Source organism: Calypte anna, chromosome 1, assembly GCF_003957555.1.
Source record: "Calypte anna isolate BGI_N300 chromosome 1, bCalAnn1_v1.p, whole genome shotgun sequence".
Taxonomy (NCBI): domain Eukaryota; kingdom Metazoa; phylum Chordata; class Aves; order Apodiformes; family Trochilidae; genus Calypte; species Calypte anna.
The window spans coordinates 50,395,297-50,421,384 of NC_044244.1; the positions used below are offsets into that span (position 1 = coordinate 50,395,297).

General features: G+C 47.8%; 1 protein-coding gene across 1 annotated transcript; it reads right to left on the reverse strand.

The window, feature by feature from the left end:
• Positions 1 to 55: 55 nt before the first annotated feature.
• SREBF2 (sterol regulatory element binding transcription factor 2) lies at positions 56 to 25,568 on the reverse strand. Its single transcript, XM_030444284.1, has 19 exons — positions 25,404 to 25,568; positions 20,975 to 21,400; positions 19,870 to 20,051; positions 18,598 to 18,738; positions 16,350 to 16,571; positions 15,139 to 15,253; positions 14,749 to 14,930; positions 13,915 to 14,107; positions 12,765 to 12,946; positions 11,829 to 12,102; positions 10,702 to 10,871; positions 10,318 to 10,486; positions 9,622 to 9,742; positions 8,041 to 8,150; positions 6,600 to 6,732; positions 5,898 to 6,066; positions 4,565 to 4,750; positions 3,585 to 3,696; positions 56 to 2,947 (listed from the first exon to the last, which is right to left on the reverse strand). Exons 1-19 carry the CDS (start codon positions 25,483 to 25,485, stop codon positions 2,727 to 2,729), a joined length of 3,390 nt encoding a protein of 1,129 aa, XP_030300144.1. The 5' UTR covers positions 25,486 to 25,568; the 3' UTR covers positions 56 to 2,726.
• Between the last annotated feature and the right edge of the window lie 520 nt (positions 25,569 to 26,088).

Sequence of the window (26,088 nt, forward strand, 5' to 3'; positions counted from 1 at the left end):
ATGCTTAAGAGCAGCTGCTGGGTGGGATGAAGAGGGCTAAGAGGGCAGGCAGGAGGTGGTGGCAACATTTGCCTTTATTAGGTAACAGATGCTCATGAGCCCTAGAACAGGGTTTTCAGACAGCAGATAAGTTCCCTGGGGAACCTCCCCACCCCCAGTTGCACCTTGTTTCACAAAGCATCCCTACTCCAGACTCCATGTGGATAAATAGACTTTCTTCACATAATCCATAAAACAATTTCCTCCCACCCACCAACAGCAACAACAAAAAAAGTTACAGTATATACACACACACATATAAAAAAGTTGTAGGGACAGATAGGCAGCAAATTTATGAACAGTGTAGAAAAAGAGGGTGAAGGTCCCTTACCCTGGAGGGAAGAGAAGTGTCAGCAGTGCTAGGACCCTCTGTGGATCATGCCTTTAGATATCAGGGTTTCAGACCAGGAGCCTCTAACCCCCAGCTCAGCCAGTACTCCCTGCAGCCCATTCCCTAGGACTCAGTCCAACATTAAGTGGCAAAGTCAAGTCTCAGCAGCTTTGTTTTCCCAAAGCCTCACCTCCCCTTTTACTAAAGCACAAAACTTCCCATGCATTGCATGGAGATCTGCGAAAACAGGAAATAACTGAGAGGTTGTCACACAGAGTTCCTGTATTTTAGAAAAAAAAAACATGATCAGGAAGATTGTGTGAGAGCCACTTAGAGGGAAAAGTAGGAGGATGTGATCCACCTTCCCAAAATAGGATTGCTGATAAACCAGGAAACTTGGGATGGGCAATCAAAACCCACGCAAACACAAGAGCTGTTTTGCACATGTAGGATACAGCAGTGGCTGCTGCCATTCAAATCAGAGTATCCTCTGCACTGATCAAAGACATGCAAAAGCAACCTCCTCCCCTCAAACAGTGAGCTCCCCTCTAGCTGCACTGGCTGCTGGCCATCAGGGCTGTAGGTCCACCAGCTATTCCCAAAATAAAGTAGGAGAAGGATGGAAGTGTCTTCTGGTCCCCATGCTGTTGTTCACAGCTATGGCATCAGGTGACTGGGAACAGGCTTCACTGGGAAATAGGATTCTCCTAGTCCCAGTTTCCATCTTCTTGAAGCCAGTCAACTCTAGGACTAGCATTACTTATGTTTAGTTCCCACAGAATACAAAAACCCTCCTACCACAAGCCAAAAGACCTCGTGCAAAGCGAGACAACAGGATCTCATCTTTTCCCCCTCATTTTAGAAGGAACTCAAAAGCTTTCATGCCCCTCTGCAAAAGCTGGATACATGCAGAAGCTTCATGCAAAATATCCCCAGTTCTGATTTTACAGGAGGAATCAGACTGTATGGGGGTGACAGGGACAGGACAGGATTGGGCTGCTGCCTCTATTTGAGTGCTAAAACCTGCCAACACAGAGCACATGTCAGCTATGTGCAGGGAGAAACAGCAATGCCTGCCTGTCAATGGCTGGTTTCCACATTTGCCCACGTCCAAGGGCAACTGCTTTGCATTCTTTGGAGAGATGCAACAGGAAAGGCAGAAAGAAGGAGGGCAAACCGTTCCCTCCCTGTCCCTGATCTGCCTCCCCCTCTTGGAAAGTCACAGGTGATTCAACACCTGCCAAGTCAAACTACTCTGGAAAAGTGATAGCAACAGAGCTGGGAGACCTGCACCATGAGCCAGTGCTTCAGAGTCCCTGCAGAAGCTCAGGAGCTGCTGACCAGTCAAAGGGAAGAAGAATCACTTGAAGGCAAGTTCTGGGACTAGGAACCAAGTAAAATAAAAAAACATTTCTAAAAATTGCTTCTTCATCACCAAAAAGGCACCAGAGCAGCATTTACCCTTCATGCCTAGTGCAGGCCACTGCACATCCACCTCTGCTGCCATCCGGTGCCAGAAGACCAGGGACTCCCTGGCCTCTTAGGAAGCTCTGCTTGTTATAGGCTGCCACAAACTCAACCACCAGCCAAAAACTGGAGGCAGCTCTGATCACAGGAAGGAGATGCATGAAGTGAAGAGGAAGGGAAATCTGCTGCATTGTTCCCTATGTTTTTTGTAAAGCCACAAACACTCCTATAAAAAACTGGTATAAAAACTGTAGAGAAATTTGCCAGGCAGTACTGGCCCCAAACAATACTCCCAGAGCACCTCCCTAAGGTTGGGTCTAGAGGGCTTGGGTTTCCTGACACACAGCTTAAGGAAAGCTGGTGCTGCCATCCCTGTCTCTCTTGGGAATAGCCCCAGACCCCATCAGCCCCACAGGGCTTGAGCAGATCCTCTGTCCTCCCCAGAGGTTTTTTTCTGCAGAGATGTTTGGGAAGGGAACAAGATGCCCCTGAAGACAAGACAGGGGACATGCCACTTCTCTATTCCTTGAGCTTGCAGGCTTCTCCCCCCAGCAGGGATGGGGCATCGGGTCAGGATAGAGTGCTTCCCAACAGCCCCAGGCACAGTTGCAAAAAACACAGCTAGACAGATTTCTGCTGCAGTGCCTGAGAACAAGCAAGGATGCTAATCAAGCTAAATCTGGGGCAAGGTAAAAAAAAAAAAAATCAAAACCAAAACAAAACCCTCCCTCCTCTCCCACCCCATCACAATCCCACTGGCACAACCCTAACCTAGCACTTTTGTTTGTTGTTTTTTGTTTGTTTGTTTTTCTTAAACTCCAGAAGGAGGGAAGTCCAGGCTGATGGTTGACCAGGCATGGTCTTTGCATGAGGCAGCCCCACACCAGTGTTAGGAGGCGGCGATGGCCGTGCCCCCACTCAGCTTGACGATCATCTGCTGGCAGTCATTGCAGGAGCGCTTGTCCCCCACCTTCTCCAGGGTGCGGGCAGCCTCAGCCAGCAGGACAGCTCGCTGGCCTGGGGAGGAGAGGAAGGAGAGGGGCAGGTGGCGACAGGCCAAGAGGATGGCTGTGGCTCTCTCCCTCTGGCCTGGTAGGGTGTCCAGTTCACCTACACACAAAAAGGAGAGAAAAAGCTCACAATGAAGCTACCACCTGCATGAAAAAAAAAAACCTGCCATGCTTAACTGGCACCAGTGAGCACACAGCATTTCTGGCCGGCATCATCTGGCTGTGCAAAGAGTGGAGGGCACCCTTCAGGCTAGTTGAGGAGAACAGCCCGAGCTGGAATCAGACAGGAATTAAGCAATACTGTCTTCTACAGAGATGGTCCCTCTCACTACACTTCCTAGGGCTCGTCACAGCACCAGCACACATATTTGCCCACTTCCTTACACCCACAAGGGATTTTATAAGCAGCATCCCCTTCTCTTGGCTTTCCTCTTCAGGATTCCCAGCGTCTGCCTTTGCACTGAGCACCCTGAAATCCAGTCTGCCAAATTTTGTGCATGCATGGCCAGACAAAGGCAAATGTTTCCCAGCCTGTTTGTGTACACCTCCAGCTCAGCCCACATCAGCCAGCTCCAAGAGAAAACTGCTGTGAGCCACAGGTTGACAGGAGCTCACTGTCCTATTTTGTGCCTAGGTTGACAGAAGCTCGCCTGTGATACAACTAAGCACCCCCACCACCACCACTGCTCCTCCCAAACCCAGAGGCAGTGGGTCACTGCCTGGGCCCCAAGGCAGACCTTGTTTGCTGCTCTGGGGTGTGCGTCGTCTCAAGCTGTGCTCCAGCAGCTGGTGAGTACGGGTAGGGCTGGCACCCGCCATCAGGCGCACGGTGGCCTCATGAAGGAAGACCTGGAAGGGAAGGGAAGGGCAGGAGAGTGGGGTGAGAGGTGGGCTGGCATGATGGTGATGCTCTCACGTCATCCCTCCTCAGCCACTGTGTTTCCAGAGCAGAGCACTTACACCTTGTCAACAAGACAGACCTACTTCTCTGCCCCTCCCTGATCTTCTCACCTGTCCCTGGGGAATTTGCAGGTCAGGGCAACCGTGAAGAGGGACAAAAAGCTTTTGACATGTTAACTGTGAGTGGCTGTGAAAGGAGGAGGAACAAGAGTAGGGAATAGGGTGAAAAACGAGAGAGCAAGCACTGTGCTGTGGCCTAGGCGGGTGCCTCATCCCAGGCTGCTAGGGCAGCACTCCAGTTACAAAATCAAACTTTGAAATCCAGAGTTTGGACAATACCAGGACAACACTTGTCCAAGTATTAAGACACTTCCTCTACAGAGGCTCAAAACTAAATAGATTGAACAGAAGGAGACTGAACTCCAAGAAGGCCCTGGTGTTCCAAAGGTGCAGAAGGCATCTGAACCCCCCACAGCTACCTGCAGAGCCACCGTGGCCAAGGAAGGCTCCTTTCACACTCCCTGAAGGGACTGACCCAGCCTGAAGACATAATAAGAGACAGGATGCCATGGTATGTGCTCGGCAATCCAGTCATTATGGTCTTCAAGGTAGAAACTAAGTCAGCCATCTCCCCACATGCACCAGACTCCTCTCCCCACCCATCAAGAGAAAGCTTGGAGGCTGCCGGTGGAGACCATCCTACCCCAAATGCCTAAACCACTCACGCATACCCTACACTTCCAAGGGCCACAGTTTCCCCTCCACCCCGCCGGGAAGAGCTACAGCCAAGCTGGAGGCAGAGGAGGCAAGATGTCACCTTGCGGTAGGCGGGCCTGAAGCCGTGGGCCAGCTTGCGCAGGCTGCCGAGGTCCCGCTGGAAGCCGGTCAGCTCGGGGGCCGAGGCATGGTAGGTTTCACCCAGGGCCTGGCTGGCGTTCGCCTGCTTCTGCCACAGGCTGGTGCGGAGAGAGAGCAGCAAGTCACAGGCCAGCAGCTGGATCATCTGCAAGAGCCAGGGGTCCCAGGCACACACGCTTATTAACGCAACCCATCAAGTGAGGCCATTTGATACACAGCTGACAACAGGGTCCAGGGAAGGAGGGGATGCGGCATCTCCTACCCACCCGCCCTCCTGACCCAGCTGCCGCACCGTGATGCACTGAAGGGAGCAGGACTTTGCCTTCTTCCCCAAGTGGCATCTCCAGAGCCTGGCACTGAGAAGTTCAGCCTAAGGAACATGTGGCAGCCCATGCCCAAGGAGCAGCTGCCCCATCCAGGAGGACCAGTATCTCCTCAAGGCTGGTCCTGATCCCAACATGCCAAGGGATCAATGCCCCAGCCTTCTGTAAAGGCTTTCCTGACTAACTAGCAGTGCTATCTAGCAGAAAATGACAAAGACAGCCTTGCTACCTGCAGAGAAAAAAAAAAAATGGCAGTGTTGATACAGCCCACACTGGATGCCCAAATCCCTTTTCCCCATCTGCTGCTGCCCTCTAGCATCACTTGCTGTCTTGTTGCTTGCTCTTCAAGGATTACACCCTCACTGCTGATGTAGAGAGTGCCTCCGTACTGCACTGCAGAAACATTGCACAGTTACTGCCACAACATGCAATGCAACTACAATGCACTACAGCTGCCACTCAGGAGAGATAGAAGGGACCAGAACTGTGTTCCACATGCCACAAAGGGAAACTCCATCTTTAGGTAATCCTGGAAAGCAGAGAAACAATCCCCACACAAACTCAAGAATAGCACAGCGCAGTCCCACTTCTGCAGTAAAGGGTTCAAACACTAGTGAGTGCTGCCTGGGACAGAGCCTCCACTTAAGGAGGTCCTGCTTAACAGGTGTCAGCAACTTCATTTGGAAGATGGAGATGGATTCTTTTTGTAGGCCAAATTCAAAGTGGTCAAAGCACCAGAAAGAGGTGACAGCTACTGTCAGCAAGAGCTCAGCTGAGACCATGCCCAGGGCAACAAGTGTTGTATTTGCAGTTCTCCTCCATACAGTAGAGGCAGAAAGATGCCAACACCCTTTGCAAGGACAGGAAGGAAGTTTTCACTCAGACACAGGATGGATGGAGAATGCAGAATACACCTGCACCTTACAACCAAGACAGACCACGCATTATCTAAGGGCTTACAGCTCTTACATTGCTGAGGATGGTGCCGGAGACACCACTGCTCATGTTGAGGCTGTTCCATAGGTGACTGCTGGCCCTCTCACAATGACCCAGGGAGCTCTGCTGTCCATCTGCCTTCCCAGACAGGGAGACCTGCATGGCTTTACACATGTAGAAGGTGGCTTTCACCAGGGCATTCCTGAAAGAGAGAGCACTACCGTCAAGCAGTACCATCTCATGGCAGTCACAGGAGTTAAGCTAAAGCAGCAACCAGCATCAGCTGTCACCGTCCCATCTTCAAGAGCAGAGGTATCATTTCTTACAGAGAAAAAAAGATGGAAACTGTTCCTCACCTATATAGTCTGCACAAAAAAATGGAAGGAAACTTAGAAGCCTTAATGCAAAAGAACCAAGATGGTGACAGTAGCCTTTCCATCAGTGTGTGAGCTTTGTTGTTTTGATTTTGGAAAGCAGAAGGCTGTGCAATTAGAACAAAGCCAAAAGACACCACTAAAGAAGCAATTCTGACACTTCCAGTCCACAGTTCTAATATTAGCCTGCAAACCTTGATCTACACGTTGATTTATGCACGCAGCACATTATTTTGTCCCAGAACACAAGAGGGGAGCAACTCCAGTGCACAAGCAGGGATAGCCCACCAGACAGGGGCTGGGGAAAGGGATGCTCCTGATTAGAAGCAGCAGGGCTTTAAAAGTTACGAGGCCTACGCACTCTGACATCTCCAGGGATTTTGGCATGCGCTCCACTTCCACAAAATGTGACCTCACAGCTGCGTCGTCCCCTCTGAGCCAACCAATTGCCATAGCCACAGCTGCTGACCACCACCTGCACACCATGTCAGGACCTGTGAAACAGAATCACAAGCTGCAACTCACGAGAGGTCACTCAGCTCCTTCCCACTTGGAGAGGCAAGCAGGTACCATATGTCCTTGCCAACGACTTCTGCCAAGATTGGCAATAATGAGCCCAAACTCATCCCATGAGAATGCAGCTGTCTGGGTAAACACCAAAATGTGCTGCAGGAACACAAAGGGAGATGCAAACAACCTAAATAGGAACGCTGAGTTTTGGGTGCCGAGTTTGTATCTTATCAACAAGAACTTAATCCGCCTACTTGTCTAGAAATCTGCTGATTTTCTTGCTAACAAGCTCTCCACTCACCACTCCAAAGTAACAATTCTATTTGTATATAGTGTGCCTTGGCACTAATCACCATCAGGCTAGTAAATAATACATCAGGTTCCCTGTAGGACTTACTCTATTATTTAACATCCCCTCAAAAATTTCATAAAGCATAGCTAGGGCCAAAAGGACACAGGCTCTGCTGCTCTGAGCTGCTTTTAAATTTCTTGACAATATTGACCCAAATATAAACTTCCCTCCATAAAAAAAAAAAAAAAAAAAAAAAAAAAAAAAAAAAAAAAAGTCCCTGGAAAAAGAAGTATAATTCAGTTTTCCTTCTGTGTTGGCTCCACACATTTTAGGTACAGCACCATTAGTCTGTGTCTACAGCTCCAGCAGCATCCCAGTGAGCTTCCAGGTGCTATCTGTACCAACACCAAGCAACACAAATGCTCCAGCAGTCTCCTGCCTGCCAATCCCAGCTGAGCACATGGCACAGAGGGCACCTACAGCTCTTGTTTTCCCACTAAATATACAAGGGACCAAACCCAGTGCCTCCCAAAAGATGCCCAGACCTCATCTACAGCTGGCATCGCAGGTCTCTGGAGATTGGGGAATACACATGACAGCTGCTGTGAAAGTGAAGTCAACCTGTATTTGGTCCAATAGGTAATTAAGTGGAAAAGAACCTTTCTGTAACTCAACTGCAACACTACTTGCTACACCCCTTCTCTCACTTTGCATTGCCAGAAGCAGGATCACAGGTGAGGGCATAGGGTTCATCTTGGAACATGCCCAGCAATACAAGTTCCACCATTACAACACAGAGCTGAATTCATGAGCCCATCCAATCACCCTTTTCCAGTCTGAGCCACCAGACCACACAGTGGTGTGCTGCTGCTCAGCAATCAAGTCTCAATCTAAGGACTGCATTTCTCCCTGTTTGGAGTTTGAGAGGTTTGGGGAGAGAGGTAACATGGATCAGCAGTAGTTCCTGCAGCTGGGAGAACTTTGGTTCTACCAGACTTACCCAGGGAGGACTTGAGCACAGAATTGCTGGCAAAGGGTGGGGCTCCACTTCCCATCGAGTCCAAGAAAGAGTTGAGCAACTTCAGGTACTCCATGGCACTGGAGAACTCACTGAAACAATAAGCAAGGCGTTTCATCAGTTTTAAGGCATTTTTAAACAATGTTAACCCATTCAGCCAGCAGAAGGTTCAAGCTCTGCAAGTAACATAACATAGCCAGACTGAAGAGATCTCCCTGAGAATGGTTGTGCACAGATGCTTGAGGAGAAGTAGCTTCACATCTCCCCATGCATGGAGAGCAGCACAGAACTACAGTCAACCCAGGTCACCTCTCCACAACTGCAGAGATGCCAAGCATGAAACATGTTACAAGTTGATTACAAGCTCCTTTTGAATCAATGCCTCCTAAAAAGGCTGCAATACACTTCTGCAAGCGACTATTTGCATAGATGCAAATATGTATGAATGTAAAACAACACATTCATAGTGTTGGTCAGAGAAAATAGTACATGTGGCCATCATATGATTTCCTGGGATGGGCTACAGAGGTTGATCTTCAGCTCTTCCCCTTGGGGCATGAGGGGAAGCTTGGTCTGTTACTGAAGCCAGTCCTCCCAGTGACCCAGGACTCCCACAAGTATATTGGAGTCATTCTTACAGAAATCCTGCTACTTTGTGTCATCATCAAAAGCAACATCTGATCACAAGCACTTGCATTGTGCAAGCAATTGGACCAAATTGCTACTTATTCTCCACAATGATGCTACAAAGCAGACAGGAAATAGGGGGAAAAAAAACCAAACCAAAACCAAAACTAAACGTGCAGTGTATTTCCTACACAAGAAGAACAGGGTTAATTTCCCATTTGAGACTTTTAACCATACGTTTTGGGGACAGGATCCTTACAAAGCTTCCCATGTATTTACATAGCATTTGCCTGGCACCAGAAAATCTGGACATGAGCTAGAAACATTGCAGAATTACTGGAAAAGGTTTGGGCTCCCCAAATCCTTCTGCTCTGATTCCCACCTATCAGACCCTTTCATTTGGTCACAGAGGCCAAGGACGATTTAAGCAAACATCTCTCTCTCCACCCACCACTTTGAGTTTTTCACTGCTGGTAAGTGTGCCACTTTGGTGAGTTAGAACACCCTTGTGCATAATACTGCAAACTGGTGGGGTCACTCTTTGGCATGCCAGTCCTTCATGCTCTTAGAGGCCTGAGTGTATATTCTACTCTATAGGAATGGTAGATGCACACTAATTTTATTCTTCCAGAACATTAGACTTTGTCAGTAGGGAAAGCACCATCCATGCAGTTCAGGACTCAACCAGCACTATACCAGATGACATCCAAACTATTATCACACCTGGGTTCACCTTTGACTTCAGATGTTTTAGTATTTAATATGAAGCTCACCCATCTAATAGGCTGTGGTGGTGAGACTCATGTTGCCATTTCAAGTCTTTAATAAGGACTAAACACTCAGTTTGCCCCAGAGTGCTTGGTCAGTGGTTATGCACTCTGCCTATAAGAGCCTGCAGCTGTGGCCAGCAGTCCATAGCCCAGCACACAAACTTACCACGGCTCTTCTTCCTCTTGTCCTGCTACCTCTTTCCTAGTCTGAGGCTTCACAAGGGAATCCACTGCTCGCTCAAGCAGGTTCTCACAAAATGCCTGATGAACTTGTGCAATGGGATCCGCTAGAGAGAAATTAAAACACCAAACCATTTCACTTGGATACAATGCTAGCCACCTCCCGACACAACCAAAAAGGATCAAAATATAGGAGCAAGGAGAACAGCAGGAGAGGGAAATTCTTGAGGAATTGATGCAAAGATTTCTAAATACCAAGTTTTCAGGCCTTTTTAACTGCAACTCTCACTTATTAGCCATTAAAAGCTGCAGCACTTGGTCAGCCACCTTGTGACACCACAGCCACTCAGCAAAATGGTGATGACTGCTCTGCAGAAGATAAACTTTGGCCACCCCAAGGTCAACCTCCAGGCACTGAGGGCCACATTTAGGCTGCGCTTCAGCATACAAAGACACAAGCAGGAGGGCACAACACAGTGTACACAGGGAAGAGGGCCATCGCCTGCAGGCTGAGGAGATGTCTCTTGGCTCAACAGCTCCTCTCACCCATCAAGACCACAACCAGGATGGACATACAAGAGCACGCTCTCAATCAGGATTCCCACTTTTGTCCCTGGGGCAGAAAGGTTGCCAGGCTTGAAGTGCTGGAAGACCACACACTCAGAAGATAAGCAGCTCTCACCAGGGTTCCTTTGGGTACAGTACAGGCTCTCCTTTGCAGCAGACTTCACTGTCCAGCTTCGCTCCACAAAAAACTTTTGTCCCAGGGGATGGCACAGCCAACGCAACGAGTCGGGAATGGCACTCCGCTCAGAGCTGCACAGGCTTTGAGCTTGGCTTAGGAAGTAGCTCTAGGGAAAGGAGAAGCTAAGACTGAGAACAGCACCCAGGGAAAGAGACACACCACTGAGGACAAAGGTCTTATCGTAATTACAGCTTGTATCATAATTGCAGGCCATACTGTAATTACCATGCTAGCAGATGCCCTGAGCTATGGCAATGCCAGCTCATGGGCCTTCCTAGAGCTCTGCTTGGAGGTGTGATGGGAAAGGAAATGACAACTCACTGCTAAGAAGCCGAGCTTGCCCCCACAGCGCGTTTTCAAGCCAACCGCAGCCGTCAGGTGGATTTCTGCCATTGTGCTGGGTGGGATCTTTTCTTCTGCACACTCAGCCAGATTCACGGCACACAGGGCCATGTGCAAGCCCGAGTAGGCTGAGCTGGAAGGAAGTTTACCTGCACCAGAGGCAGAAAAGAAAAGGATTAACTTTTGACACTGTGGTACCAGCTACTAAATACTACCATGATTTGCAGGGCAACTGTCCTAAAGGAGAACCTGTTGACAGGAGGTGTTTACAATGTCATATGCTTACTTTCTGTTCTGACAACAGAATAACATAGTCTTCCCCCCACAGATACCAAGGTTGGCACCCATAGCTTCGATTCTGCAAGAAAACCCTGTATAGCTAAACCAGATAGGACAAAATTGTCAAGAAACTTAGTCTGGCTATATGTGCTAGTATCTTATAACTGAACTCCTTCTCAGACCACACCTGCACCTACACAGGTAACATTAAGGACAAGCACTTATCCCTTGTGGCATGGCTGCAATTCACACAACATTATTAGGCAGAGGGAAGTTTAGCTTGGGTTTCTGATGTGCTTGTAGCCTATTAACACTGCAAATTGGTTTGCCAAGGAAACGGCAAAAACAGCCGTTCACAAGGAACATTCAGGCACTTCCTTAGTACATGTGTGCACACCCAGGTTTTCAAAGCACATCAACACCAACTGGCAACCTTCACTTGATGCAGCTTGGAAATTTCAATTTTTCCAACAATTAACCTCTTCCATACCATGTTCCTAAGTGACAGGGATGAAATAAGCCCTTAACAGCAGTTAACAGTGACAGGACTCAATCACTGCTGCTTGGGGAAGACTCTCAGCCACCTCTGCAGGCTCAGACATGTAACTCGAGACACTGCTGTTGCTTCAGCTGTTCTTACAGCAGAGCCCTTTCATTGCAGGAACCTATTCGTTTTTAGGAAGCAGCTTCTGGTATTTGTCAGTTTGATTTCCAACAGCGACCCTGCCAGAAGAGGGAGACCACAGCGCTTTGCCGGTTTGCCCGGGATCAACTCCGAGCCTCCTCATTTGGCAAAACAGCAGCAGATCTGCCACCACTGCTCCTACCTGTTATGTGGAGCTGATGGAGCTTGTGATACGCTAGAGCTGCATCCCTAGCACTGGTCTTGGCCTCGTCCTCAAAGCCCGCAGTGGCCTCCCTCGCCCGCCATTGATGAGAAGTCCTCTTCAGCAGCCACCGCACCAGCGCCAGCTTCTGCAGGCTATAGCGGATCACGTTCCAGGACAGGCTGCATGCCAAGTCCAGGCGGGAAGCTGGCAGTGCTCGGCCAAGAACCGACAGGCAAGTCTGCAGGTTTGATGCAGCTGCAGCAAAATCCCCCTGCAAACAACACCACAAGGGGTTTTAAAACAGAAAGCACCATCACAGAGACACTTTGGGATCTCCTTCATATTGGGAGCAAGACAAACTGGTGTGTGAGACAGGATAAGATCTTTAACTGAGGGAAGCCAGCATAGTCCTGGCAAACATGAAAGCAATTTACACCACTTGCAAGTTGGGCCCTACAATATCTTTCCACATATGGCTCTGGGCCTGCACTGCCTGCAAGACAGATGAGCAAGTGGCTTCCTGCCTTCTCAAACAACACGGAAATTTCAGGATCCCTGTATCAAAAGCCAAATGTTGCCTCAGTGCTGGAGAAAACTTCCAAGAGGCTGGAGGACAGTAGACAGACACAGCAGAGGCCAGATTCTGGACAGAAACAGACCTTGCTGCCAAAGATTACTACAAGATGCAGCAGTAAGAAACAAGGACAGAAGTTAGGAACCTCTTCAAATGCTGACATCTGTGCCTCATTAATTTAGTCTGAGGGAAGACAGTGATCCACTCAAGACAGCCTAGCACCAGCTTCTCTGAAACAGACAGCATAATCCACTTGTGGAATGCCACACTCTTGCAAGTGCCAAGACACTGCTTCGTGAGGCCACATTTACCCACACCCCCTCCTAGAAGATAAGTCTGATGCAAAACATCAACTTTACCCGTGCCAGATCCAGGTCTGCCTGCTTGCGATGCCTCCAGAACGTGACCGATGACCTCGAGTGCAAACGGGTCACTGGCTCTCCGTGCACAAGCAGCTTGATGAACACACTCAGTACAATCACTCCATTCACAAGCCACAGGATCAGTGTGGGCAACATCCATCCAAACCAACTACCCGCATCTGCAATGGGTATCCCGGGAGGAGAGTTAGGAAAGTTCATCTGGACATTGAAACCCCAGCAAAAGGATGAGCCACAAACACAGAAATGTGGCTATGCCTGCCACATGTGGGATCAGCTACTGCAAAGACTGCATTTTCATTAGGAAACACCTGTATCAACAGCTCTTCGTCCAAATTCCAAGCCACAGCATTCTCAAACAAATTTACAAGACCAATTTATAAAAAAAAATTAGTCAGCACTTAGTTTTCCTAGAGTATCTTGTATTCTGATTTTTCTTTCAGATACGCTGATAGATACCAAATATTTCAGTGTAATTTTCCAGTCTCAATTAAGTTTACAAAGTGACAGTGTAGAAGCACATTTACCAGTCACAGAAAAACCAGCATGCCTACAGAATTCTCTGCCCTCCCCTAAGCTGCTGCAGTCTCAAATATTAATATTATGGAGTAAGTGTATTGAACAAGACATTAGTTAAGACCCTATGGCAACACCGTTTCTGAATTCTTCACCTTTTACTTCAGTATTAAGATAAAAAAAATCAGTCAGTTACCTTAGAAACAAACATAACATGAATATGCCTCAAAGGCTGGTGAGGATCTGAGGATGCCCCTTACCCTAAGCTACTTTTCCAGGGTCTATCCCAAGACCCCAAGCTGCTGGTCTACAAACAGGTGCCCCCTCTACCTCATCACACTGAGGAATGGATGGTTTTGTGCAGGAATAACTGTGGATGTGGATGTAAACAGAAACAGTGCCCAATCACTTTTGGCTGGCTCTCCTCCCACACCCAGCCCTGCAGTCATTACCTCTCCCTAACCATTAAACAAAGGTTGTACAACTCCCTGGACACACAAAACCATCCTACTGAATCACACCAGCAGTCCACCTTGTGATCTGTAGCAGTCACAGCCAAAGGTGGTCTTCAGGGGGGACCATGTAAGCAGTCAAAACTGTTCTACTTTGTTACCTGACTCAATGGTCAGCACGTTCCTGCCAGACCCATGGCGCACCAGGCTGTCAGACTCTGGAGTTCCTCGAGCATCCAGGAGGGATGTCAGAGGATTGAAGGAAAGGCAAAGGAATGTGAGTGCACAGAGGAGTATTCGAGAGCGATCCACCATACCAAGGGCCACAGGAGGAGAGTCAGGCTCATCTTTAACCTTTAAAGGAACAGGAGTGAAAAGAAAAGAGAAAAAAAACTGCTTACCATGCTGTAGAACAAAAAATGCTTATGGCAAGGGAGGGGCAGGGAAGAAGACGAGACAACACGTTTTAAAATATGCTTTTAAGATCAGCAAAAACTCCAGAAGCTTTCTCTAGCTTAGTAAGATAAGGCTGAAGTATCTGAGTGCTTTCACCGTCCTTCTGCTCCCAGTCATTTCAGTTACCACTAACTGGATCCCTGGTTTAGGCCAGGATTAACCTTTGCTGCCCTTACTCTTTTGTGGATTGCCCAGAAGACCCACTTAAGTGACACCCACAAAACAAACTTGTCAGCCATAGACAGCTAACAGCCTTCTGTTACTGTGGTTGTTTACAGTCTCATTAACCATAGCTGATGTCATCACCCATTTTTATGTTCTCCTGCTTTATTCACTGGACACATATCCCTGGAAAGCCATGGGCTTGTCAGGTCATGAACATGTGCTCTAAGTCCACAGAGACTCTAGAGGGGCTGAAGGCTAATTATAGTTCAACCCTACAGATCTGCTTGCCAGATATCAGCTGGCTCCACCCTTGAGAATTAGGAGAATGGAAATTCTGGCCCTTAATGTTATTTGACCACTGAAGTCACAAATACCTTTGCATCATCAAGGAGTGGGCTTCCTGGCTCTGAATCAATGGAATAGGGAGAAAAGCCAGCCTGGGATCCTGAGTCAGAGGCTGGAGGAGACATCAGCAGCACGTTCTGGTTGAAGTCATCTATCTTCAGATCCACATCGTTGTCAACCAGACTGCTTAGGTCAATGCCCTTCAACAGCTCTGCAAAAATCAGAGTGCATTGTGTACATATTTCTCAATCCCACACGCTGCCCATGTCACCCAGACTGGCTGTGTCACCTGAAATAACACTGGCTGCTATTGATGTGATGTGCATATTATCTGCCTCTGTCAAGAAGAAGAAACTGCAAGAGGCACCCTAAGTTCATGCTGGCTGCCTCCCCCTTGCTACACAGCCTTCACAACTTACTGTTTTTTTGGTTTGCCAACTTCAGAACCATGTTCTCCTGCCTCAGCTTATGGTTGGCCTGCTGCAGGTATTTAATGTAATCAATGGCTTTCCGCAGGACTCCAGACTTGTGCATCTGCAAGGAATTAAAACATACAGAAAGCAGTTTGTATAAAGAGTGTCCACAGAGTGTCCAGTCCTGCTTGCAGGGATATCACAACCCTTTGTATCATGTAGTGATAGAAGGAAAAGAGTGTAAAGGACCACTTAGCAGATGCAAAGAAGTCAATAGTGGGGCACACTCTGTGGGCAAGGCATGAGACTTTGAACAACATGGAAAGACTGGAGTCTCTCCAAGATCTTATGAAAAGAATACAATGGAAACAGATTAACATCTAAATTACAATAGAGTTCACATCTACATTTCTGCCAGAAACAGTACTTTGAAAGTGCCATAGTTTTGGAACGAAGTGGCCCTCATCTGGGATGGAACAAGCCACTAGATGTTAACAATCATCCACTGTTGAATTCTGAGATAATTAGTTCTCTCCACGCCTCATGCCCTTGAAAATACCTGCTTCCAGCTGCAGCAGAAAAGTTAAGCTTGTAAACACAAGCCCAAAGTGCTATGGAGCCACTGCATACTATCTAAAGTGAGGGTGTCTTCACTTGTGCACATACTTGTACAGACCAAGAAAGGCATCAAGAATACTAGTGCTTTCTTTGGCAGCATAAAGTAAAAGGACAACCCTGAACACACAGTGTGAGAAAGCTTCTAAAATTTGAGCAAGCAGATTTTACAGCTCAAATCTAAAGGAAACAAATCAATAAGCTCTGTAAACCTTCATCCCTCCTGCAGTCACACAGACAACGAAACTTAAATTTAAGCAAGCTCTGGTTTGGCAGAGTTGTCAGAATATCCACTTGGATACATCTCTACCTAGGGGGCCTATTTAAGTTGCACCTAGTAGAAAGACAAAGACATAAGGAACAGCTTATTTTCAAGAAAGAGAACCACTAAGCAAAGTAAAATAATAATTGTACAGTTGACCCTTTCTGAACACACTTATCAAGCTTTCCATGGCACGAATATTTATCAACAGTCTCATCCCAACACATGCGTGCACACTCCTAGCAGTCACACATATCCAGCTGCTTCATTTGGTAGAGCATTGAGCACCTGAAGACAAAGTATTTAAGACATTACATTTGCTCCTATTCCACATCTTTACCTTGGCATCTGTCCCCATGACAAGGTCCTTCAGCTCAATGATCTTGTCATTTATGGATGACCGGTAACGCTTTTCGATGATGTTGTGAGTTGTTCTTCTCTCTCCTTCTTTAGGTGGTTCTGGTTGCTTGACACCTCCAGGAACTTGTTTGATAGGCACCTTTTCTTGTCCCACCATCACTGGCATTGTGGTCAAAATGGTCCCGTTGCTCCCAACAAGGGTCTAAAAAGATCGCATGTAACACAGCAAAAGAAAAATGAGTAAACAAGAGTCAGAAAAAGTTCGTACTGCTCAGAAAAGGCAATATACCAATTTCCTCCTGTCTTCCTTAGCTGGTACAAGCATTGGCACAGCAACATCAGAAAAATCCACCACACTACCTCCCACGCTGGACACTGGAGTAAAAACATCTCATGTTGTTCAAGAGCACAAGCACTTTTCCACCAATACCACACCATGTTCCTCCACTAAATAGGGAAGCTAACCAAGGCTTCTCCTTGATCCTAGGATCCTTACACCTCAAGTGTCCACATCCACCTTTTCTGTGGAAAATAAAACTATCAAATCAGCAACAGGCAATGCTACTTCCAAACTAGTAATAGCAACTTTAGAAAGGACCCAACTACAGAAAAAAACAGCTTTGGACGGAGTAATACAGTTCATTTGAACTTCATTAAATGGAAAAAATATATATCCACGAGCTACAGAAATGTCTCAAGATGAAGAACTAATGCAATGAGTGTAAAAATCTCAAGTTTGGACACCTATATGAAGGAAAAACATTTACAACAATTCTACAGTGATCAAAAGCAGTATAAAGCTGTGATAAAATATGATGAATCCCATCAGAACAGTAGCACAGAGGAGCTTCTGAGACAGCTGGAGTATAGAATCACAGAATGGTTTTGGCTGGAAGGGATGCACAAAGCCCCATCCAACCTGTCCTTGAACACTTCCATGGAGCCAGCATCTTACCATCCTCACACTAATAATGTTCTTTTTAGTGAGATACTGAGATTTGCTGAGGTAGCTGCTTCAGTAAACATCAGACTAGTGATTTGTGGGTTGCTGTTTTGTTTTCTTATTTAATTGCTAAGTGCAAGAAAGACTACTGCTGGTAATTTGTTTATACACACACTGAGAAAGGCTTCATGGAAGCTCAAGTCTTGCTACCAATGTTTTAATAAAGGTAGTTTTTATTTACAAAAACAGCAGAGATTAAAGACACTTTAGACTGCTTAACGCAGCAAAACAAGATTGGGAAGTGTACGCATGTTCTCTGAAGTACATCAAGGTTCAGGGAAGTAGTTATGGAGAGGAAGAATAATTTCTGTTAAAAGATTAACACAAAGGAGAATAAACTATCCATTAGCAACTTCAGGAACAATTCTGACTCTGAAATGGTCTTCCAAGTGGTGTATTTGAAATTAATTTAGTTTCATTTCAAGCTGGAACTTAATTTATTAATTAAAGTCCTACAGCTTTCCTTGGCTCATTTCCACCAAATGTCAATGTGTTCAAAATGCTTTACTGATCATAAGCCTCACCTCTGTGTGAAAATACCACCAAAAAGCAAACAGGTTAATTGGAAGATTTTAGCCTGGCTGCTACCAAGTACATAAGAAGCCTACCATGCTATGCAGAAGTAAAAACTCAAGTCCAGACTTGCAAGTTTATCACCCCCAGGAAATATTTGAACAGCAAAACCTGTTTGGGATGTTAAAGATTATAATAAATGCGCCTTTGGGGGCACAAGTTTCTCACAACTGATAAGAAGTGGAGGCCATGAAGCATAGCTACCCATCTCCAGTGATTACACTGCAAATTCCCTCTGAAAATCTGTTTAATTAGTTTTCACATTCAACATACTGCTATTAGACACTACCAAGGGGGGAAAGAAAGTTCTGCAGGTATTCTAAGCAAGGTGGGCTTTCAGTTTCAAGTATCTTCCAGAAGTTAAAAACTGGATGGATTTTTAAGGTCATACCCCTCTCCTTGTAACACCAGAAGAAGGTAAACAGAAACGTGCCCTTGGCCTTTGCTTACTGGCCATGGGAGGCTGCCAAAAATGTACACTGTGTGTTTAGCCTTGGCAAAAACAGGGCATTACTCACTCTGGATGTGTCTAGAGCAGCCTTTAAAACCCCTCCCATTTGCACCACTGCAGAATACTAAAGCCCAAATCTCTTCCTGGCATTAAGGAGAAAGGACATCCGTGAGGGTGGAAGGAAGAACACCCATACGGTACCTGCAGAGCTGTGGTCTGAATGGGAGCGGTGAGTGCGGTCAGCGCTGGGTTCTGCACTGCAGCCATAACGGGATTGCCATCTGCTTTCAAGGTTGTCAAGACAAGGGAGTCTGTTTTTATGATCTGAGGTTGGACCAGAACCTATGGTGAAGAGAGTTACAGGTGAAGGGAGAGGAGGCGTATCCGCTGATCTCAGTAGCCAAACTTAAATGATGATAAGAGTTGTAGCTTTACATGTCACTGGATGGGAAAAGAGAAGGGACAGAGTATCTTTTGCCTTGCACCCTGCATCATCTGCGTGGCTTTTGCCCATCCCCTGATGCAGACTGTCACCATGAGAGGTGGAGCAAGGGTAGAGAAGAACCACCAGGACATTTTTTCAGCCAGCAGAAGTAAATGAGTATGCAAAAACACAAAAGAACTGACAGAAAAGCTCCCTTCCCTCCCTCCAATTACAATTAGCTCTGAGAACTTGGGAGTCCAGCAGGGCTAGGACAGCCTGCTTTGGCTACAGTGCTTTCCAAACAGCTGCAGTGGCTTATCCTCCCTCTGATTTCACTGAAAGGATCTGTACCTTGAATGTCATGAACATCAAGAAGACCAAAACCAGCAGTAAGTTATTTTGCCACGCTTAATTGTTCAAATACCTTGCTGACTCTCAAATACAGAATGCTACAGATGGCACAATAAATTTGATTCAGAGCAACCTATTAAATGCCCCCAGCCATGTTTTTTGTCTAATACAAAGAAACACGAGACCTTTTCACTCTCATATGTATGTTTTAAAACAAACATCACATGACACTGCAGCAGCAAAAAGCTCAAAGAATCTATGGCAGAGGAATTGGAAAAAACCATTCCAGCCAGCCCTTATAAGACGTGGCAGAGGTGGTGGACTTGAAAAAAGGTAGAAAAAAGTTAAAGATTGCTTGCTCAGGTAATGTTTCTAATTCAGTTCAGTATGAAGTTACAAAAATATTTCAGACCAAGCCTAGTTATGCAAGTGTTTTCATGAAAGCAGTTTCTGAGTGTTGCCCACTACTTGAAGTCACATTGGGCCCACAACAGGGACTCTCACTCATAATTTGCATAAAGCAAAATACTTCTGAACACAGACTGGCTAGAAATACCTCTCACACATAAAAATGTTTGAGCAAAAGCAACCCAAGCCAGGATCCCCAAGTTTCACTACCTTTCCCCTGGCCAGCCAGGGACCAGACCAGCAATTTTTTCTGCTACTGAAGCCCTGGATTGCTCTGCATTTTTACTTACTGGAACTTGCTGGACCTGTGGTGCAGCAACTGTCTGGACTGTGGCTGGTGTTAATGTCTGGATGGTGCCGTTGGCAGCCTGTGTTAGCACTCGCTGGGCCTGCACAGTCTGCACTTGCTGCTGGATGGTAACTGGCTGAACCTGGGAGGATGTCACCAAGCTCTGGACTTGAGGCTGGAGAACTGAAAAGCAGAAGAGATGTCAGGAATGGTTCAGAGACACAGGTCTCCATTCTGGAGCCTGTAAATGCTCTTAGCTTCACTTCTCTCCCCAGAGCTTCAGGGTAGGCAGCCTTTAGTTAACACATCCCACACTTTGGGAAGCTTCCAGCTCCTTCAGTGCCTCCTGTAAGAGGACACTGCATCTAGAATAGCAGCTTTCCAGGAGGCACAGAGGATCAGCTAAGAGAAGGTGAAGTCAGAAAGCTCTGGTCTGACAGCACAGGAGTCAGTTACTTCAGCAACATTACACAGTACATCCAACCAACACTTGCCTACTCCTGCTGATCTCCACAGACCCCAGCATCCTACTTATCATGTAACTACTCAACACCTACTAAAGAGGATCAAGACAGCTGGCACTGACAAACACAAAGGAAGACTTGGTCACCACTAAATTACAAAGTGTAATTACAAGTGTCATTGCTCGGTTCAAGTATTGCACTCAAGACTTTGGTAGCTAAAATGTGCCTTCATGACAGACTGGAGCTTCAGGACTGACATTTTTTTAGATACTTTTCTCAAACATCCCTAAGAGTCATAGGTGAGAAGATAGAGGTAAGCAGTAAGACAACAGCTATCACAAAAGGTCACCCAAAGACTTCAAGATGATGACATCTTGGCATTTATGACCGTTTCCCACACTCCTCTAAATCCAAAGCCATGAAGGCAGGGGAAGGGACACCCCACAACCAGTACCACAAGAAAAGACTTGTGGTGGCCATGGATGCTTTTGGAGTTGCAATACATTTATTGCAAGTGTATTGTGCTCAGCTGCAGTCAGAGCACCCCAAAATCGTGGGTGCACCATGCACACCCAGAGTCTGAGCACCCCAAAATCACCAGTGCACTATGCACACCTGTAGCCTGAGCATCCAGATCCCTACCTTGGAAACTGGTGGCTGCATTCTGATAGATCACTGGCTGCTGGATAATCCTGGTCTGGGGAGCAGAGCTGAAGGTCGGCGTAATCATCAGGGCCTGCTGCTGGAGCTGAGGCTGGAGAGGGGGCCGAGGCTGAAGAAGAGGGGCTGACCGTGATGGGGCTGGAGGTGCTGCCTGTGCTGCTTTGACTGGCAGGTTCTGGAGCTGGGGGGAGGCAGAGGGTGGTGGGAAGGGCTGGAGCTGCACCTGGCTGTACGGCCGCTGCAACTGCGGCTCCAGGGTCCCACTGCCACCACTGCCACTGCTGCTGCTGCTGCTGTTGCTGCTGCTGCTGCCACCACTGGTGCTGCTCTGGAAGGTGCCACACAAGTGATCCGAAAACAGATCCGGAAAGTCCCCTGCCTGGTTACTGACAAACTGCAGCATCTCTGCAAAACAGAAGAAAAAAAAACATTCAGTCCTATTTTATTGCCCACACACTTTGTCACCCGACATTAGGGCAGGATTCAAAAGCTGGCACACATGCACAGAAGGGAGCTCTGGGTCCTTCAAAACATCTGAAGACTATGTCAAACTAACCTACCATCTCCAGGGAGAAACTAAGGGGCTGGAAGCTCCTGCTGCTGTTTTGGGGAAAGGCAGGACTCTCCTACAACACCTTCCCAGACCACACGCTCCAAGCAAAGACTAGAACTTCAAGCCACCTTCCATATATTTACATTATTAAGAGTTTTGTTTCATCACTGCTCCAATCTAATCCTTGCAGAAGGAAGAAACCAAGTAACTTCTCATTTACCGTGCTAACCATTCTCCCACCCCACTTTTAGGATGCTCTCGAGCCTTCCATCACTCCTGCCTCACAGAGTACCTGGAAAATGAACAAAGGGGGTAAGAACTTTTCTTAACTTTGGTTTACTTTCACGTGTGCCAGAAACGGGGGGAAAGCACCACATTGGTTTTACTTTCAAGCATACCCAAAACTGGGAAAGAAATAAACAACAATTTAAAGAGCTGGAGCACGAGAAATCCAGGCATGTATTTAAACCACCAGAATAAGTTTTTTGTTGCTGTTTTTGTTTTGCCTCTTTATCTCCCATCTCCAGTCACTGCACATCAGTTACTATCCATCTCACCTTCTCTGGCATTTTATGAGCCCACATTAAGAGTCGCCTACCACAACACTACAGCTCAACCCCACAGAGGAAAAAATTTCACAACCAAGAGATCACTGCTTACAAGTGAAGCTTCCTCTTCCCTGTATCTAATCCAATTTAATTCAATTATGCACCTTAAGCCACCTGAATGCTTCCCCTGATCTGTGTGGGTGGTGGCATAAGGATTCAGACCCTGCCCATACTACAAATGGCTCTTACATGGTTTTCTGAAAGTCCCTGATTTTCTCCTACAAGCTGGAAAAAGGGGAAGGGACTCATTAACATAATAGAGGGTTTATAACCAAATAATAAACTTGGGTTTAGAAAGTAGAAAATAAATTTCTGATTCATAGGAAAAAAAATATGGAAAAGAGATCCTAATACCATGAGTTCTCACATACAAACCTGAAGGATGTTGCTGCTGTGGTTTATGAAGTAGGTTCAAAGAAGCAAACTTTTCACTAAATGTTTCCATGGAAATTGGCCCACTAATAATAGGGCTATTAATTTGCTTCTATGAAATGCCACCCACATGTTATCCAATTAATTTGGCTGACACTCCTGAGACAGAGCAAAGGGATCATCCTCCAAACTTCTTGCTCCCTTAACAAGTGTTCCACCATACTTCCATAATATCACTCCTCATCTTTGAGAGACCAAACCTTTGTCTCCGTTTTTAACTATATTAAGAAAAGATGAAGGAAAGATTACTTTCTTTATGCAATGCCTCAGTAAACTTTCATGAAACATGACTGGAGCAAGGAGGGCTGTTTAAAGATTAACATTTCTGCATAACATCTAGATGGATGTTAAACAACAGCTTTCCACACTCCAACTGACTGCAGCATAGACCAGCCCATAGAACACTCTACATGACAAACTTGATAATCCCAACTACATACTTCTGAAACTCTTCACTTGATGGCACTGCTATTTCACTATCAGACCACACTACTGCAACTTGGACAAGATTTACCCTAGAAGAGCAAATTCCTGCATAAAAGCCAAATTTCAAGTTCTGTATTTTAAAAAACACTATGTTCAATGCAGCAGATTTCATATCTTATTTAAAAAAAAAAAACAAGAAACCTACTCTTGCTCACATCTTTATCAGACTAAATGCAACAAGTCTAGAGATTAATTTTAAAGAACTAGACTGACAGAGGGTCAACCCCACCTCTTTTGAAGCGCCCAAAAACCTTCCTAGTAGCAACACAAGAAAAATAAAAAGCAGGAGAGTCAGCAACAACCCAAGTCCAAATTTCTGCCCTTCACTACACCTTTGCCTACACAGGGAACAGAGCACGTGCCTGCATTAACTGTTGGAAAGCTTGGCGGTTTTTGGAGGACAGCTATCAGTGACAAACCCATCACTGCCAGACCACCCCACAGCCTTCACACTGAAGAGGTCTCAGCCGCTAACACAGACCAAGAGGTTACTGCAGAAAACTATCACAGCCCAACCCAAAGCTGAAAAAAATGTCAACTAAGTATTATGAAACCAAGCCCACCAAGGCCTTCTGCTGCTTTCATTAGCTCAGTGCCCAAACACCTAGCAGAAAGGCCAGGGCTGGGCTTTAGCTGCCCCTTCCTGACCTCAGATGTGCTTGGTACCCACAACTGACTGAGACCTCGCTCTCCAGTGTTGCCCCAACAGTGGGAAGGTACCAGTGGAGGAGCTTGTGCCAGGGCAGGAGGCAGAGCTGGACACCTTTGGCTCAGTGGTGGGACCCCCCAGCCTGCCTCAGGCCCCATCCTAGAGCATGACGCCAGCATGCAAGAGCAGTCAATGCATCTGCTGGACCAGCATCATTTCTCCTCCACCACAGAGGACCAAAAGCCATAAGACTCCTTCCACTTGAGTGGGAGAAGAACACTTGAGACATGGCAACAAGGAGACTTAAAAACCAAACCAAAACCCTTGCAGGATTTCAAATCCTGAGATGAATCCATGTCAGAGCACAAAAAAAGAAATCAGGATTGTCATATACCTGCCCCACCCCCAGGAAAATACACCCCGGGAGGTGGGGAGGAGGGTGAAGCTCTTTCTCCTAAGTTACTCATCACTCTGAATCACACCTTCCTGGGCTCAGCTCTGTTCAGGGCTGGCTCTGGCTCCACCGGAATTGGTCTCCGTTTCCATACGGATCTGTCCCGATAAGTCATTACGTGGTGTTTAAACAAGAGCAAACACCACCTCCGCTTCGCACCAGCAACTTTGTGATAACTAAACCCCTTACATTCTCATAGGGCATACTCCTCTTCTACATATGATGAATTAAAAATAAATTAATAATAACAATTTTAAAAGCCACAAATTTTGCCCCTAGCTACACTGCAAATCACAATAAGAAATTTAAAAACAACAGTTTATCTCCCAACTGCTAAACAAAGATGCTGTAAGCATCAGACTCCCCAAGATGAGTTCTATTTGGGATTACAGATGAGCAGGAGAACTGAGCCAGGCCCTTCTCTTCAGACGGCAGGAGAGCTCATTGGGAAATTATTTTTAATTGGTTTTCAGGAGCTCTCTGGGAAACATTAAAGAAGGCGTCAAATGCGGGATGTGCTTGGGTGAAAAACAGGGTTTAATTTCTCGTGGGTCTGAGCTCTGGAATTGATGCAGGTAAGTTTTAGGATGTGAGGAGGGGGAGTTAAAAAAAAAAGCGAAATTTAAGCAGTTCCACCTGTTTTTATGAAGGAGGGTGAGGAGGCACGGCCTCCCTCCACGGGCACCCGTGGGGCCACAACTCCAGCAACCACAGAGCACCCACTTTCGGTGGAAAATGAGGAAACACGAGGGGAACCCCCGGCTGCTCCCCGCGGTTCTGGGGCAGGAGGGACGGGGCAAGGTCAGCACTTTCTCCAGCCGCGGGTGTGAGGACGGGCAGGGCGGTGGCGGGGGCTCGGAACCTTCACCACCACCCCCAATTCCCACACCGCTTCCCACGGTTACCGCCTCGCCCCTCCGGCGTGGCTCAGCCCCATGGAAGCGCTCTCCGGGCCGGGGGTGGCCAGCGGCCGCTGTTGCCAGCGCTGCCTGGGGGGAACGCACCCCCTCCCCACCCACACTCCGCCCACCGCCCCTCGGGACGGGGGATCCCGCACCCCCGCGCTCCCACCCCCCACTCGAGGCAGGGGAACACCCCAGGCAGCGGAGCCCCAGAACCCACTCCCGGAGCCACCGGCACCCTCTGACCGGCGGGGAAGCACAAGAACCCCCTTCCCCCGGACTCCCCCTCCGCCTCCCTCCCTTCCTCCTGTCCGCGGCGCTCACCGTCGATATCGCCCAGGGTGAGTTCGTCGCCCAGCTCGGTCAGGGTCTCCATATTCTCCACACCCAGCTCGCCGCCTTCCATCGCGCAGGGGCCTGCCACGGCCGGGCGCACCGGCGCATGAACCACACCTCCCCCCGTTCACCCCCTTCTTCTTCTTCCCCCCTTCCCCTCCCCTCCCACCGCCGACCCCGAGCACTCCCTCAAGCGCAGGCTGCCGGCGAACTCCTCCAACGCGCCTTCACCGCCGCCGCCATCTTGGGCCGCCCCGGCCACCCGGCGGCTCCGCCTCCCCACCCCCCCCCCGCCCCCACCTGCCCCGCCGCCAGGGCAAGCGGCGCGCGCGCCCCCCGCCGCGGTGTCGTTGTCAATGAGCCCAGGTCGGCCCCGGCCAATCGGCGGCCGCGGCGGCGCGTGGTGTGATGGCGCGTCAGCGATCAGCAGCTCTCATTAGCATAATACGCCACGCCCACTCCCCCCGCCTCATTAAAATATTCATGAGTGGGCGGGGCGCCGCGCCGTGCACGGGGGACACCGGGGACACGGGTAGGAGTGGGAAGAGCGCTGCAGCCCCGAGCCCCTTACCCACGCAACACGCATGGGGGAGGGCACAGCCGGCACCCTCCACCCCGGCTGAATAGGGGAAGGACTAGGTGGAAAGCGGCGCTGGATGACAGAGGAAGGGGT